Here is a 16,967-nt window from a genome sequence, read left to right as displayed (position 1 = left end):
CATGCAAGTAAAAGCAGCTGCACAGTTCTGAAAAGGTTTATTTTCTTATCACCAGTGAGCTGCCTTCAGTTGCTGCTGTTATTTTCTGTCTCACATTCCTCAGACAGGGCGTGAGGGTAGCTCTTGTCTGTGGTTCATCATGGGGGAGGTTAACACTGAAGTTTTTTTAACTGGTAATTTATATTGCGAGATTCAAAACCCAGTAACAGACAATAGAAATGGTTGAGACCTGTGTTTTTCAGGCTTCGTTTCATGGTAAACTATTCTTTATGTCAGCAGACTGGACAAAAATCAGCACCTTTACAAAACATCTCTTTGATGTTTCTGTAAAGCAGTGTCTTGCACACATGATCCAGTTTCGCTGAGATAAAATCAGACAGTTAAACTTCAGCATGTATTTAATCTTGTTATTATGTGGTCAATCATGGAGTATTATCATACCACAGAAATCCTTTAAAGTACTGATACTACCAAGAACACAGTGACAACTAAAGAACACAAACTAGCTTTACTGCCACAAAGTGCATCCATGACTAAAAACAGAAAAGACTTATTTCATGCTGTGTATTGTAGCTGATATTACTGTGGTGCATGCACTGCTTCCGTGTGTTACTTGCATGATGAGCTTTTGCAGAAGTGGTTTTTACTGACAAATTCATGCTTTTTTTTTTACACTTAAAACTTGTTACCATTGAGATCCTTTGTAACAGACTAGAAGATAAAAACATCTTTGAACAGCCACCTTTCCCGGGTTTTCCAACGTATTTAAATCTAAAATGAAAGACTCTGGCTGAAGTGTCACTTAAATGTCTCCTGATATGATCACACACATATACATGCCTCTTATAAGTGTATCACTAAAACTGCATCTATGTTAAAATGTCATAATGTGATACTCTAAGAAGCTTTTTGGGTTGAGGTACCTGCCAAAAAACTTGCAAACACATGCTTGGCATATAGCCAATGAGCAGTACTTAATGGGCTCACGACACGACATTACACATGAGCCCAGACGTGCTGAGAGTTTATATAAAGTAAAGACAAAGAAAGGAATCCCAGGTTGTGTCATTAATCATTGGAAGGTATTGCAAGCCCAGTGTTGTAATTGGATGCAGGCTTATGTCCACACATGACCATTTAAAACCATCCTAGTAATCCCTTTTCTTTTCTCAGGCACCTGCAGAGTTGTTTAGCAGGACAGAGGGATTATACACTCTGCTGCAGACAATACACGGTCTTTTAACAGGTAGGACTGTTTGCATTTTATTAAAAGAATCTGCTGGATCTGTGATGTCAGTTGTACATTATTATTATCATAACTTTATTGATGACTTCCTGTGTAAAGTAACTTGAACAGGGAAGAGACAATACACAGAGTCAAGTACCAGAGGGGACAGATAATCACAGGAAAGTTCTAAACGAAGCTTGTCATGTTGTCATAACACTCATATTTAATTAACTGCCAGGAATAATTTGCTGTTGACATCACTATTGAGATGATTTAATAGGCTGACACCCACTTTGCTGTTATCACAAGTGCTGTTTTATTTAAATAAGAATACGAGTCGAACACATTGATAAACAGACGAAACAATAAGCTTACAGTGCTGATAGGGGAACTGCTGACAGCTATGAAACACACAGTATGTGCGATAGAAAGCGCATTTGGTGGAGAGCACGTTAGACTAACTGCAGACAGACAGTCAGGTTATCATTGAGTCTGAAATCACTGTATTACTGCATATACACACTACATGCTTACTAATAAGTCTGCCTGTTAAGGGGAACGGCACAGTTATAGTGACAAACCTGCTGTGGATTATCTGCAGCTCTGCTGAGCTTTTTAGCATCTTTCAGCTCGTTGTTTTGGTTTTACAGCACATTCGTTTCATGGTTCAGTCTCAGCATTCATCAACTCCAGCGAACAGCTGATAAAAGCTGCTGCATGCTACCTGCCCAGCACCAAACTACAGAGGACTATACTGACAGCCAGCGGCTGTACAAAGGGAACCTTTAGCAGTTCAGGAGTCAGAGTTGTTTGAGACCAAACCGGAGCTAAAACAAGACATTCATTTTTTCCTTGTTGTGGATTTGCTCAGCCCCGAAGTGACCATAAGGAACGAATATAGCTTTAAGTGGAAGGTTTTTGTGAGTGGATCTGTTTTGTTTAAATGCTTTCGCAGTTCATGAGTAATCATTGAATGAAATCATGCTTGCTGCAGAATGTTGCACAACAGATATATTTCTATATCGACGGTTTATTGTAGCAGAATACACAGTTTACATATTTACATTTAAATATTTCATATTGTTTATGGTTGATTTATTGTGTTGTATATTGTGCATATTTCTGCATATATCTTTCATATTTTTATATATTCTCTAAGATATTTCTTATTTCCTTTTTCTGTTTTATTACTGTTGTACTATGGGAGCAACTGCAACTGACCCAATTGCCCCTCAGGGATCAGTAAAGTGTTCTGATTCTGAATCTGATACCTGAACCAGACTTTTCCTTGTCAGCAGCAGCCATGGTGGACGCAGCAGCAGCAGAGCAGTTCCTGGATGCCAATCCGCAGTTCGCCAAGCAGTACTACGACATCAACTTCCGGCCTAAGGTCATCTCAGACCTGCTGGACAGCAACCGCAAGCCAGCGGTGGACGTCAGCAAGTTCCACGACCTGACGATGGTGGAGGAGAGCGAGATCCTTTTCGACCTGGTGAGGGACATCCAGGACAACCTGAACATGGAGAAGTCCATCTTCAACCTCATGAGACACCTCAGCTTCATGATGAGGGCCGACCGCATGAGCCTCTTCATGTACCGGCAGAGGAATGGAGTGGCCGAGCTGGCAACCAGGTTACTGTGGATTTCTTTCTGTTTTACACCTCACACCTTCTCAAAAAATGAACATGATCACTGAAACACAGTTTATGTATTAGTGTCGAAATATCATGAGATTATTTCTTTGTCATGAAAGGAGTATGTGACTGACACGTCTCTGCATGTTGGGCTCATAAAAAGGAAACAGTTGAGTTGGGGGAAACTAAACATTTTTAGAAAAATCTTCAGGGAATCATAATGAATGAGCACAGATGCTGTTTCTCACCAGCATGCTGCTTCACATTCATGCGGCTCCAGACACACACGTGGCATTTTAATGAAGTCATCGAATGTTAGCAGATTTTTTTTTTTTTTTTTTCTTGGTACTTTTTCTACTGTGTCGAAGGACGTTTACATTTCCTCTTCAGTGGCTGAGTTTTTTTTAGTTAAAAATGTAAAACATGCTGTTCTGAAAACCTGCATTAGTTGCAGATCACATCATAACACTGTATTGTTCTTCACTTCCAGGTTGTTTAATGTTCACAAAGATGCGTTGTTTGATGACTGCCTGGTGCCGCCCGACAGTGAGATCGTGTACCCTTTGGATCTCGGCATCGTGGGCCACGTGGCGTCCAGCAAGAAGATGATCAACATTCCTGATGTGTCGGAGGTAGAGACACGACTGTTGTGTGTTTTGTTTTGTGTGTGGCCATCAGAACCACATCACTAGTTCAATTATGCACATACAAAATCTTCCCTCCCACACACGGTGAAAACTCCCTGCTCGGGGATCTCAGGCAGGCAAACTCGAAGTCCTCTTTTAAATCTTCTCTTACGACTGTCTTACTTTTTAAATTGACGGCATTTGTCTTAGTTATTTCAATTATTTTATTTTGGTTTATGTCCTATGTTTATGTAATTTCATGATTTGTTTTTGCTGTAAATCATGTTATAACTTTCTTTTGGCAGGTGCTATGTGAATATTATTGTTATTATGCATTTGACATAAAAACAGGAAAATGTGGCAAATTTATCCCTGCAATTCATTTTCTTCCTCGCTTTTACTTGTTCCATTCTGTACAAAAAGTAAAGCCAAAAGCCTTTAACTCCTCCCCAATTACTCATACATGATGATATATTTTTTAAAGTTTATCTAGTGCAGTTTCAGTAGGTGTATATGTTTAAATCTGGTTGACCTCACTCAGAATTAAGCCGTTTCAGCCTGTGCTGTACCATGTTCAACCTGCTGACTTCCACAAAATCAGTTTAAACCTGAACATTTCTATAATCAAGCAGCACAGATCCAAAAAGTAAAAATTTCCTCTGTAAATTATCATTAGAATATGAAATTTATTTTATTGCTGAGTAAACATTCAAACCCCTGTCTCGACAAGGTGTGAAACCCTGTGTATTGTTGCTCTGCACCTGTTTGACCACCAGATGGCGACTAGACACCACAGTGTTCCTTCTGCTAATTCCCTCCAACCAAAGCCGGCTCAATCTCATTATAGCCAATACCTTTGACATTTGAAAATGGCTGGCAAGCTTATTCCCATGTGCATTTCAAGTTTCATGCCACTGCAGGTCCGCTAACTTTACGTCCACCCCCTCCTTCCTGCACAAACTGTTTTTGTGACATTTACAGTTAACAAGGCAGCAGCCCACTCCACATAACTGATGGATTACAAGCCCTCCTCCGTATCAGTTCAATCACTTCCTTTCATGGCAGATTAGAGCCTCAGCTGCTGATGTACGAACAAAACAGATCCCGGCCGATTGTTCTCGTTTGGTTTTTATCTGTCGGTTGTGCTGCCGGGCCGGCCTTCACTGTGAGCCGCCACAGAAGACACGTCGTTGGTGCTGTTCAAAACCTCTGTCCGTCACGCCGCAGCCTCACACAAACACATGAAAGCACGATGGGAAATGTGGCAACTGGAACAATATCAAAGCCCCCAAGCTTCTCCCCAGTCACAGCGAACGACTAATGTTTCCATATAATTGGTTGGCTTTATGATGCTAATGCACTGAGGATGGCCTCTCACAGTAATGCAGAGACTGGGAATCACTGTGTCTCTGTGCTCTATTTCTATCCCAGTCCAATCCAGTCAGGCCGGTCAACCAGTCAGGATTCTTGTAAATGGGAGGTGGGGATTGTGTGTCACTGGGATTATGTAGTGAGCAACAACTGGCCTCATTTCCCACCGTTCTTCTGTCTGTGCCTCCTTCAAAGTGAGTTTCATTATCACATAATTTACAGACGAATAACTCTTGTGACTGTGATTTTTGTGTGTGTGTGTTTGTGTGTGTGTGTGTGTGTGTCTGTCTGTCTGTCTGTCTGTGTGTGGACAGTGCCAGTGGGGGAGGCTGCAGATGAAGCCGGTTAATCTGTTCTGAATTAGAGCGATCCCAGATTACTCCCAGAGGTCACACAGGACCTGAGCCATTTTCACAGACTCAGCACTATAACACACCTTTAATCTATTCTGTTGCACTGTATTGTTTCCTTTTTTTCTTTTTTTCCCCTTCATTAAGGCAGGAACACCTTGAAATCCACTCGATGCGTCCCAACCCGAGAAGCTAAATTGGCCAGAGAGGAATTTAATGTATTGATGTCTGTGTGCAGACTTTATATTAGATTAGATGTATTTATTATTTATATATTTATTTATTTGGATGTTTCTTTATTTGTATTAATTATTAATTTAAAGATGTAAACGTTTGCATTTTATGGCGGCGAGACAGTTTCTCATCTCACTGCTCATTTACCATATTTATTTAACAATGTATAGATATAAAATAAATGAATCTCTAAAACCGTATTTCGGATTTTCTGACACCAGCCTAAAGTGTAGCGCTGCTGGGTAAAGGTCAAGGCAAAGCACCAGCTGATAACAAGCAGGATGAAGACTTCTCTGGGTCAAAGGTCACCCAATAACAAGCTGTCAAACTGCCCAGATCTTTGGAACGCATTCATTTTTAAGCTGTGTAAAGCTGCAGCTGAAGCAGCTACTGTATGGGGGCTGATCCAGGACCAGCTTTGTCTCTCTCGTTCATTTCCTGCGCCACTGCTGCACATCAGGCATACCCCTATTGAAAAAGAGAAAAGGGCGACTTTAGGCATTAATAAATACAAAGAATTATTTACTAATTTAGTTTGTGGTGTGAGATTGGGGCTGCTTGAATCTCATTACTTGTCCACAAACAGAAGCACAAATTAAAAATAAAAACCAAGACTGACACCAGGCAGGTCTGTACTTCAGGGAAACGCGTTGCACTTTTTACTCCACTGCCTTTAGTGTGAGAATCAAAGGCATTAAACCCACGAAAGCTCCTTCTCTCGCAGGTCCATGTTTTGTTTCTGGAGCCGAGCAGAAGGACAGGGTTTGAGTTGCTGCTCAGGTTTCTTTTCTCTGCGTGTGACAGCAGCAGTATAACGTTTTCTGACGCTGATGGATGGAACTTCAATGATGCAAATGTTTGATTTTGAGGAGTTGCCTCCTGAATGAGAGTGTGTGTTTGGTAAAGGGGCAGAGGAAGCAGTGGAGCAGCGGTATCTCGTAGCATGTTGGGCTTGGCTGATAGCTCATTGCAGATGTGTTGGTATAACTGTGTATATATAAACTAAAGTACAGCAATGTAAAATATATGTTCTGACACAGCTTCAACATTCAGTAGTTTGTCCAACAGAAAGTAGTGACTAGTTTTTTTTTAAACTGTAAAATGACTGAAAACTATTTTAGCTAATTATTTTAACTATTTTTTTTAAACTCTCACATATCAATATCAGCTCAAAAACCCATCAGACTGCAGTAATTTACTTGAATAATTGTAATTTTATCTAATTAGATTTTATGCAGTCTGTGTATGTGTAAAGTTTGTGTATTTCCTTTTCAACCAGGAAATAAGATCCGAACAAACACCTCACTGGACATTACCACACTGACTTGCCTTACCCAAATCAGGACTCTGTCCCCAATTTTGGTCCCCCCCAGGGGTCGCCCTCTGCAGGTTTTTGTTCCTTCTTGGCAGTTAATGAGCCGTTATTCCTCAGTTTCTCCCCTGCAGGAGCAGAATTGATGACCCCTGCTGCACAGGAGGAGCAGTGGGTGGAGTGCAGCAGAGAGGGCCTTGAGTTTGCAGATAATGGAAAGCCTAGCTAGCAGCGCTTATGGATGAAGTGGTGTGTTCATCAAAGCTGAGTCTGGAGGTTTTGAGGGATGCAGGGCCAAAGAACAGGCAATTAAATACAGTCAAATACACTCACTCTCTTTTCCCTTCATAGAGCCCTCATTACAGTGACTTTGTGGATGAGCTGACCGACTATAAGACCAAGAGCGTCCTCGCCATCCCCATCATGAACGGTAAAGACATGGTGGCCGTCATGATGGCCATCAATAAGTTGGACGGGCCGCGCTTCACTGCGAAGGATGAGGAGGTAACGTCTGACACCGTCTGTCCTGCAAACTGGAAAGATCCCTTCAGCTCGAATGTGCTTTCTCTTTACTTTCCCATCGCGTCAACTGTCAACGTTCTCTGTTAGTAACTGGCTGCCTGACCGGACAGCGATCCACCACAATTAAACTCAGCCTGCCAAATAATCATTTACGAGCTCTGTTATAAAAGCCACATAAAACTATATGACGTAGATGTAGTGCCAGTTGTGTCCCACTTTGATGCAGCTGATCTGCTGTATTTTCCTGCTTCTTCAGTGCTGTTTTGGGTGCATGCATCCCAGGACCTCGTTGTTCAGTTAACTGCTTCAGTTCAGTTAACCGCGGTTCTCCCCAGTAGTGATGTAATCATTGGTTGTTTGCAATATACTTCCATTTCATTAAATTATTCAAATACATAACCTGCATTTGGATCTAGATGTGATTAAAAATACACATAGTGATAAAGAGGTTGCTGATTGGCTGTTGAAGCCCAGTTTAGAGAATATCTAAATTCTATCAGCAAATATTAAAACTGAATTGTGAAATTTTCAAGTCAGACTCTGACTTCTGGTCATTTAAATTGATCATGTCCCTGTCGTGCCACCTATACAGATGAAATGCCAGTTGCTTTCCACATATGATTGATCAGTTTATCTAAACCCAAGCAATCCACTGCTCTCACTGGAAATTGTTCAGTAGTTTTTTAAGATGTGCTGCGAAGTAATAGATGAATAAACTGACAAATACCAAATTGAAAGACTTGATTTGTCCAAATCTTAAATTTGATTGACACCCCAACAACATGAAGTCGATGTTTTTGATCCGACTGAAACAACAACTGATGTGGTTTCTCAGCCACGAGAGGCCTGTCAGAGAACATTTGGAGAGAGAGATCTCCAGCGGGTGCAAAGGGCTCGGCCACCGAGATGAAAGAGTCACAAGGAAAAGAAACTGAAAAATCACTTCCAGTTCTTTACTGCCAAAAACAAACCTGACGTGAAGTGTTTTCACAACCTCGCTCAGATGTATAAGTTGTGAAACAATTCTTAAATCAAAGTGTGGACTTTAATCACTGAACTCTCAGCTGCCAAAACAGCTGTGGACCTCTGATGTCACTGCCTGAAGGTGTGCTCCATCACCTGGAGGCCCCCTCCGAATTCAGTCCAAATCCCACATTTTCATTGCAGAGAAAGAGAAGACGATGTTACCTTTTTGTTTAATATCACCTGTCAAACATGGCCGTTTGAACCGTGTAACTGTTGGGAATTTTCATCTCAAAAATGAAATATATCTGTCGTTTGAAAGGTGTGACGCGAAGCAGCTGAAAGTCTTTGCCGTTTTCTTCCAGACTCTAAACAAGTACCTCAACTTTGCCAACCTCATCCTGAGAGTTTTCCACCTGAGCTACCTGCACAACTGTGAGACCAGGAGAGGACAGGTGAGGCCTCTGAAGTAGCCCTGTTCCTTTTTATGATTTAAACTGAGTTTTCTCTCTACAGCTAAATGTTCCGCATCTGACCTTTTTTTTTCTCACTCTCAGATGTTTTTTAGAGAAGGATCCACATTTTTTTCACTCTTGATGACATAAATATGTGGTGCAAAAGAAGACGAAAATAAAGATGGAAAGATTGTTTTGTATTCTCCTCCACTGTCCAGGTGCTGCTGTGGTCGGCCAGCAAGGTGTTTGAAGAGCTCACAGACATAGAGAGGCAGTTCCACAAGGCCTTGTACACAGTCAGAGCTTTCCTCAACTGTGACCGTTACTCTGTGGGTCTGCTGGACATGACCAAGACCAAGGTGGGTCACCAGAGACGCACATGCAGGGTCAGGGTTAAGCTGGAAAACAAACGGAACAATTAATCCACTGTTTGCAGATCTCTATCTGTGCTGCACCGTGTCAGATTTTCACCTTCCAAATTTATACCGCTGCGTCCTTAAAATATCAGAAGCTTTTCCCCCAAATTTACACTCATTTCCAGCGTTAGGGAGCAGGTTATGTAACAAAGCTTAAGTAGTCAAGCCACTGTACTTACACTTAATGTAGAAGGAGATTGATTGATTGAGTCCTAGAACCTTAATGTTCTGAACTAAAGGAATATCATAACAAACTTACTGAGTGCATCTGTTGCACATGAGTTATTTACTGCTGTGTTTGTGCCGTTCTCATCCCGTCTGGCTTTTGATGACATCATTTCTGCTTCTTCTCCTTCTCTTTTGGGACGACATATTTTCAGACATCTTGTTTTTTGCTTTAAAACCTTAACTCTATGAAATAAATACTACTTAAAACCATCTTCTGATCAGTGTTGTACGACTCCTATGTATTTGCGATAACAAACATATTGTCATAAATACTACTTATTGGCTGCGGCTGTCACCTAATTACAAGCAGCTGCCAGTTGATTCCTAACACCTGCTATCTGAGAACAAACACATGTTGTCTGCCTGCGCAGATGGCTGTCTGGTAACATCACTGGATTTCATGCATACAGCACTTAAGAATAACAAACAAAACTAGTAGCTCATGTTTTGGAAACTGCTCCTTGTGAAGCCCGAACAAAAAAAATACTACACACTGCTTAGAGGCTGCTGGCATTAGCATTTTGAGGCAGAATGGTGATGCTGGCTGTACCGACGATATGCAGTAAGTGCATCTGAATAATGAAAGAACAGAAGCAGCCGTGCCCGCTTTGTTGTCCAACTCTAAATCTTTTCTTCTTTGTCTTTGTGTGTAGGAGTTCTTTGACCTGTGGCCAGTTCTGATGGGAGAAGTTCCACCATATGATGGACCCAAAACTCCTGATGGCAGAGTGAGGAAATGTTGGCTACTGCTACTATTACTTCTGCTCATTTACTCTAGTGCCACCATGATGTCAAAATGTGACTATTACGTATCCATGATGAGGTACCTCTAAAACTTTCAGCAGAATTTCAGTGAAAGGTACAGCGAGTACTTATGGACCACAGAGGATGAATCCTTTCAAGTGCCACAATCAAGCCAAATTTTCCCAGATATCATAACTAATGAACTGATCCCGTGACTATCAAAGTCCATTGACTTTTCTCTGGCAGCATCCTCAAGACAAACCTGAGACGTTCAGCCTTCAGTCTGAGTGCTGGCAACACTCAGCTGAACAGCTGAATCATCAGTGCGTTTGTTCTGTCCAAGACTGTGGGATGCAACAGGCACTGCAGTCTCTAGTGGACGCCAGTCAGAGTTTTGACTTTTAGTTCTCTTTAGATTAAGTATTTCAACGTCAATGTTTCTTAAGGTTAAGAAATGTGGTCATACAGTGACAGCAGATGGTATTTATCTTCACATAAGCAGAGTTTCACTAAAGCTGCTCCAACCTGAGTTTGCTTTTGAGATCAATGATAATATTAATCTACTTACAGACCACCTTTATACGTTCACATAAAGTACTTCTGTGTAGTTGGACTTTAAGTTTGTTCTTGACCTTGAAAATAGTTGTAGTTTTCATGCATCAATCACAGCTGGGCAAACCTGGTTTTTATTTTTTGTCATGATTCTGTATAAATCAGCGTCTCAGAATACTTTCAGCAAATAACTGTTAAAACTGTTTCTGCCCTTCATGAAGAGTCAGTATTGTCATGGAATCTGATGTGAGACTCTATTAGTGTCCTGCTTTGGGACTTTTGAAAAAGTGAAAATGATTTTAAGTTTCCTTTTGACACAGTGTTGTGTAATTAATTGTAATTGTTGTGTTGTGTCTCCTCAAGGAAATTATCTTCTACAAACTGATTGACTACATCCTACATGGCAAAGAGGACATCAAAGTCATACCGTGAGTCTCAGCACAGATCCGGTTTAAAGGTCCCCTGTGGAGTTTTTGACCGTTAGTTGGAGGAGGTTTTTAAAGTGTGGGTCCCTGTTTGGTTTGTTGTTGTGCACGTGGACGCACATGCAACCGGAGGAGAAGAAGAAGAGTGCGAACAAGTAAATGTGGATGCAAACGTTGAAGGTTTCAAAGCTGTAGGAAAAATGTTTGCAAACATTTTATGTGAAAGGAAATTAATTCATAACTTTGTTAGACCTCGAGGATGCACCCAGTGAGAGACACTGGACGTAAACTCTAATGTCGTCTCTTTCTCTCCGACAAAATCAAACATGATCTGCATTTTACCTAATAAAAGATTAAAAAAAGATCCCCTCTGAGGCCGGCGCTGATCCTGTACTGGTTTTTATTATCCAACATTGTTGCTCTTGTAAACAGAAATGACTGCTGTCACTGCAGAATTATCCCGCCTGTGTAAATGGAAAGCTGTTTATGCAGTATTTGATTTTAATGATTTCACGTAATTTATTTCACCCCGGCAAAGTCAAATTTATATTAACACTGAATAGGAAAGTAATTAACTTAATTATTTTGTTTTCCTGTTGTTGTTAAACATGATTATTGTTCTGTCCATCCTCAGGAATCCTCCGGCAGATCACTGGGCCCTGGTTAGCGGTTTACCGACCTACGTAGCAGAGTCCGGACTGGTCAGTGTTCTTCTTTAGAGCTTCTGTCCTCCTCCTTTATTTCAAGTTTGCTCAAACAAATCTCACACAGTGTTGTGAAATGAGCATAAACTCTCAAATCCAGTTTGTGTCCCAAGAACGCCTTTGCACCGTGACAGAACCACCTGGCAGCATCATGAGTTTCACACAGCATTTTTACACGTTTCTCACTTCATAGCATCACATTCATTTATCTTTGAGGGGTGCAAATTAAAACACCAAAAGTTCCCATTTGGAAACTTGTTGTCACGTGTTGGGAACGCTGCAACCTGACTCTAGCAAATCGTTAGCGATTCCATGGCACTGACGACACAGGTGCAGGAACTGTATGCACGATGCATTAGTTTCTATACATTTGATGTGCTTTGCTGAGTAGCACTGACTGTAAACATAACTTTTACTCGCTTACTGGGAACCTCCACGGGATGTTGGTGACCATTAACTCTGTGAGAGCTTTAATCTGTGACTGCATATTTCATCATTCTTTGTTAGCTTTGTAGGTGTCTAACTGTTCTGTCTGCCTGCAATATTTTCTTAGTTCAGCCATCAAAGACCCTGAAACAGACCAAATGAGAGCGCAGACTATAATTATATTTTAATTTAAGTCATCGAGCTGTCACATTTACATTCTTAAGTTCCAGTGGGCTAATGAAGGACTCCTCGGCAGGTCACGTGGATACACGATGATTGAGAGCACTGACATGTGACCTTTCAGCCTCCCTGGAGCCCAAACATGTATTAATTAAACAACAAGTGAATAATGAATAAATGGTCAGTGAGCAGGTTGAATATTAACCACAGCAGCTCCGTTCAGCAGCAAGTGATAAACTTCAGTATAGTGTTAACAACAACCTGTCGATCAAACAAGTGTGAGGAATTTACCGATTTTATCATCATAAACACAGAGCTGTGCTACTCTGATCATATCCAACATGTTCAGAACTACAGGCTGCAGAGAGTTCAACAGGTGTTTAGTGTTGTTAGTGGAGTTCAGTCAGGGATGCTCTCGGATTATAATAAAAAGTTGCATTCATAATAAAAAGTACAGAAGTATCTCTTGTGGCAGACGAATGTGAGACTTAGAAAACGCGTCTGAAACACTTCCTGTGTTGACAAACTGTGAGCCATATTCAACCAATCCCAATGTAATATTTGACAATTTTTTCCACTACAAAAGACAGGCTGTTTAGACAAGTGCATGACAGTTTCACCAGCTGCTGTAGGTTTGTGCATGAAAATAATGCTTCAAAGTCAAATACAAATTGAGGATTCATCTCCAGACACCAACTTCTGTGTAACTACAGTGAGAAGGACTTTGTTTCCATGGAGCTCCACTGTTCAGACAGCGCCTTGTCCCTGGCTTTCGCTCTGGCCAGACTTCCTCCTTTAACTGTTTACAGTCACCAATGCTAAGTAATCTCTAATCTAAACTAAACTAAGCATTTGATGTATGGAGCTTGGTCCCCACACAACATGTTAGAAAGCGCTAAGTTAACATTTAAGCTTTGATTAGGGGAGTTGAAATTCCTGATATGTAGATGTTCAGGCTCGCAGCTACTGAGTCAAATGCCCACAAACAGGGGGGTCCTACTAAAATGATGTTTACTGTCAGTGCAGCAACTAGTAATTAGTATATAATACTCATTTTTAAAAGAAATACCAATAAATATGTAATAAAAAAAAGATCCTGGAGTGAATGATTAGTATCAAAGCAGCATTTAAGTATGATTTCCATCAGTTCATGTTGATTTGAGCTCTTATTTTATTCAAATATTGCTTGTCAGACTTAGTCTAGTTTGTTTTTATTTGAGCCATTCACTTATATTAATATTTTCGTGACAGCTTATCTCCACCTAATCACCCGTTGTGAGTGTAAGTACGTCTTCAAGGCAAAGTCTATAAAATCCAAAAATGATTGAATATGTTTTCAAAATCTGAGTGTGGCTCGATTCAACAAAAACTTTTATCTTAGAACAAAATTCTCCTCATCATTTCTCACTCCGGCTTTTAGAGAACAACTTTTTTTCTTCTGTGCAGGAGCCCATGTAAAATATCTTTATTTCTAAATATCTTGATCGGAAGCTGCGAGCAGTCAGACGAGCAGAACACCATTAGGCCTTATTACACAGTTGCCAGGGTGCACGCAGTGGTGGAAATGAAAAGTGCTCACCCACACGCTGCCATGATGTATAATTGTAATTTCTGCAGCCGTTGCAATTAATCACAGTGTGCTTTTCCCAAAGCGCTGAGCCTGCCGTCGCTCATCTATCCATCCCTCCTTCTGCTTCACCCGTCTGTCCTCCTCCTGCCCTGTCCTTTCATTGTCTTTGGCGTTTGCCATTTTTCAGCTCCGCATCATCCTTCCTCCCTCATCTTCTCCTTTTTTCCTCTTCTACATCATGTAAGAGGTGAAACCTTTTCATAAATTGAGGGGAAAAAGACATGTCAGAGTGACACTAATGGTTGTGGAAGAGACACAGGGGCTTTGAATGGATTCACTGTGGGGCAATAAAACTTTGTCAGCTCCTGAAAATGACGGATGAACATGAAGTCCCTCAAGCCAAAAAGCTGAAGGGGGAGTTTATCACGTGAGAACATGAGAACAAAGATCACCTCCTCTTCTTTCTGTGTTCTTGTTCTGATTCCTTACAAACAACAAAAGCCTCTTTTTGTAACGCCCACCTTTACTGATCACACCGGAAATTAAGTTCAGTTTCAGGATCGCAGTAGAAACACTGAGTATTATTCTTACTACCAATATCAACACCAGCTGTCATCAAATGTCATCATCTTCATCTTTGTCATCTCCTATTTCCATGTTTCGGCAGATTTGCAACATAATGAACGCGGCTGAGGATGAATTTTTCGACTTCCAGGTAAGATGGCCGCAAGTTTTTTTGTTTTATTTCAAGGAAGCTCAACGAATCAAACCACTCAGTTGCAACAAAGCTTTGACAAAATCAAGAAGACGACGATTGTACGATATTTATACGTCTATTATACTTAATTATATTTAACTTAATTTCTTTGTGGAGATGACGAAGAATGGTTTTCTTTGTAAACATGTAGTAATGAACGTTTGATTTTAAGCTAACAGTTGTCAGTGTGTCTCCCTCTTTTATAGACATATGTAGATACTGCATCTTATTGAACTCTTGCTGCTTTGTGCCCACATTTATTTAAGATGCAGTAGTGGTTATCAACTTTATGAGGAATTGTTGCAGTATGCATTTACATGAATTCACTTGATAGACACTTGATATAATCATCTGAAACATTTATTTATCCAGGACAGAATCCATTCAGTACCGCCCGGCCTCACGTTCATATCTGTGTGTGTATTAACACATTGTTGCTGTGAGATAAGAAAGCAATTTTGCTCATTATCTGGAATCCCATTTTTTTAAAAGTAATACACGACATTAGCAATTTGCAGTCAGATTACAGTAATTGCACATTTGTCCGCCTTTACTCTTGAGTGATGTGAATAAAATAATAAAACAGAGCCGAGTATATGTTGACGTAATATATTAGAAAACTAACTTAGCGATATAATGAGCTCTTATGTACCATAAGAGAGCACCAGAGAATAATCATAAGGAAAGATTCTGCCATCTAGTCCATGAATATGTTTCTCATTCTATGCTCTCCTCCGTCTGAATGAGCTTCCTGAGGGCTGTAAAGAGCCCATTCTCTTTATTCTTATTACGGTTTTCAGATACCATCCCGGTTCTGCACTGCTGACAATTAGCGTCTGAAGGTTAACATGAAAATCCACCTCCTCTCTCACACACTTTGATCTCAGTCTGAGGTTCACCTGTGATCATGTTTGTCATTCACCTTTGGCTCATGTTACCATCTGCTTCCCTGACTGTAGAAACATGTTCCCAATTCATACTACAAGCTAATACTGCGTACTAATTATGATGGTTTAATATAGAAGAGGGTGTGCAACAAGGAGTCAGTATTCTTCACCATTTCATGACTTCAAGGAAATTATACAATGCGAGCAAAAGATTTCAATCACACTGCAGAGAAAGCGACAAAGAAATAATTTATATTTTATAACAACCCTTATTCCAACAATGATTTTGAGCTCTCTCCAGCTGTGAGCAGCTCTTCTGTTTCCTTTGTGCATTGCTCTGCAGGGGAGCAGTATGCATCAACAGCACACTCGAAAAGTACACTTCGTTTAGTCACTGTCCCATTGTGAACATACTGCACTCTTTTTCCTCCTTTTCTGTTTTTGTATGTGTTTTTTTTGTGACTTTGTAAGGCACTTTAAACCGCCTTTGTATGAACTAATTTCAAGGGGAGGGTCTGGATCACTTTAAGTAACTGCAGAAGTTTTTATTTCTCTATATAAGTTTTTGTAGTGAGGAATGTATATATATTTTTTAAATCTACTTCTTTTTAACCCCGTTTTGTTTTGACTGTTTGCTGAACATTTCCACTGTGATGAGGCAGCAGTAGTTCACCGAGCTCCCATTTTAAAAAGTGAGACTCTGACTGCTGCTGCAGGATGTTCACATGTTAGGGACAGAAAGCAGGTGAATTATTGATTCTCTCACATTTCCCCTGAATGCACGAGGTGACATCACGTTTCCGTCGGGGTGCTGCTCTCTGCTATCAGGATGAATTGTCAGTAAATAATGATGATGCAAGGATAAAGGTGCCCCATATTACTGTCTGAAACATATTGAGGTATCAGTGCAGATGAAGCACATTCTTATGTAGAGTGAAGTGAAGTTAAGTGAAGCATGTTGAACTGTGCGTGTGTGCGTGTGTGCGTGTGTGCGTGCGTGCGTGCGTGCGTGCGTGCGTGCGTGCACAGAAAGAGCCTCTGGATGAATCCGGCTGGACCATTAAGAACGTGCTGTCTATGCCAATTGTCAACAAGAAGGAAGAGATTGTGGGTGTGGCCACGTTCTATAACAGGAAGGATGGGAAACCCTTTGATGAAATGGACGAAACACTGATGGAGGTACTGTGTGTGTGTGTGTGTGTGTGCGTGCCTGTGTGTGTGTGTGTGAGAGAGAGCAGCACTGAGTCATTGGTTTATAAATACTCTCAGCCCATTCAGAGCGTCTGCATTATTTATCATCGGGCCTGGAGGCTTTTTACTGAAGTTCTGTATCTGCCTCGCTGCTCAGAATTCAGTGAAAATACACAACATGACAGCTTGATC

At 40.8% G+C, this 16,967-nt stretch overlaps 1 protein-coding gene across 2 annotated transcripts in view; it reads left to right on the top strand.

Annotated features, from left to right (window-relative positions):
• The first annotated feature begins 1,185 nt into the window (after positions 1-1,185).
• Positions 1,186-16,967, top strand: part of pde6a (phosphodiesterase 6A, cGMP-specific, rod, alpha) — a 28,720-nt gene continuing 12,938 nt past the window's right edge. The window contains exons 1-11 of one of the 2 annotated variants that reach the window (XM_041943899.1): positions 1,186-1,246; positions 2,527-2,860; positions 3,353-3,494; positions 7,107-7,259; positions 8,606-8,695; positions 8,914-9,054; positions 9,993-10,067; positions 10,999-11,063; positions 11,695-11,761; positions 14,608-14,655; positions 16,614-16,763. In XM_041943899.1, coding sequence (XP_041799833.1) covers positions 2,532-2,860; positions 3,353-3,494; positions 7,107-7,259; positions 8,606-8,695; positions 8,914-9,054; positions 9,993-10,067; positions 10,999-11,063; positions 11,695-11,761; positions 14,608-14,655; positions 16,614-16,763 — 1,260 coding nt within the window. In that variant the 5' untranslated portion in view covers positions 1,186-1,246; positions 2,527-2,531. Of the gene's footprint in view, positions 1,247-2,523; positions 2,861-3,352; positions 3,495-7,106; positions 7,260-8,605; positions 8,696-8,913; positions 9,055-9,992; positions 10,068-10,998; positions 11,064-11,694; positions 11,762-14,607; positions 14,656-16,613; positions 16,764-16,967 lie in introns of both variants that reach the window. The other variant, XM_041943900.1, reaches the window with a different exon arrangement.

The sequence above is a fragment of the Chelmon rostratus genome, chromosome 9 (assembly GCF_017976325.1).
Source record: "Chelmon rostratus isolate fCheRos1 chromosome 9, fCheRos1.pri, whole genome shotgun sequence".
Lineage (NCBI taxonomy): Eukaryota > Metazoa > Chordata > Actinopteri > Chaetodontiformes > Chaetodontidae > Chelmon > Chelmon rostratus.
The sequence above is the reverse complement of the archived record's forward strand: the minus strand, read 5'-3'. Positions and strand labels throughout refer to the sequence as shown.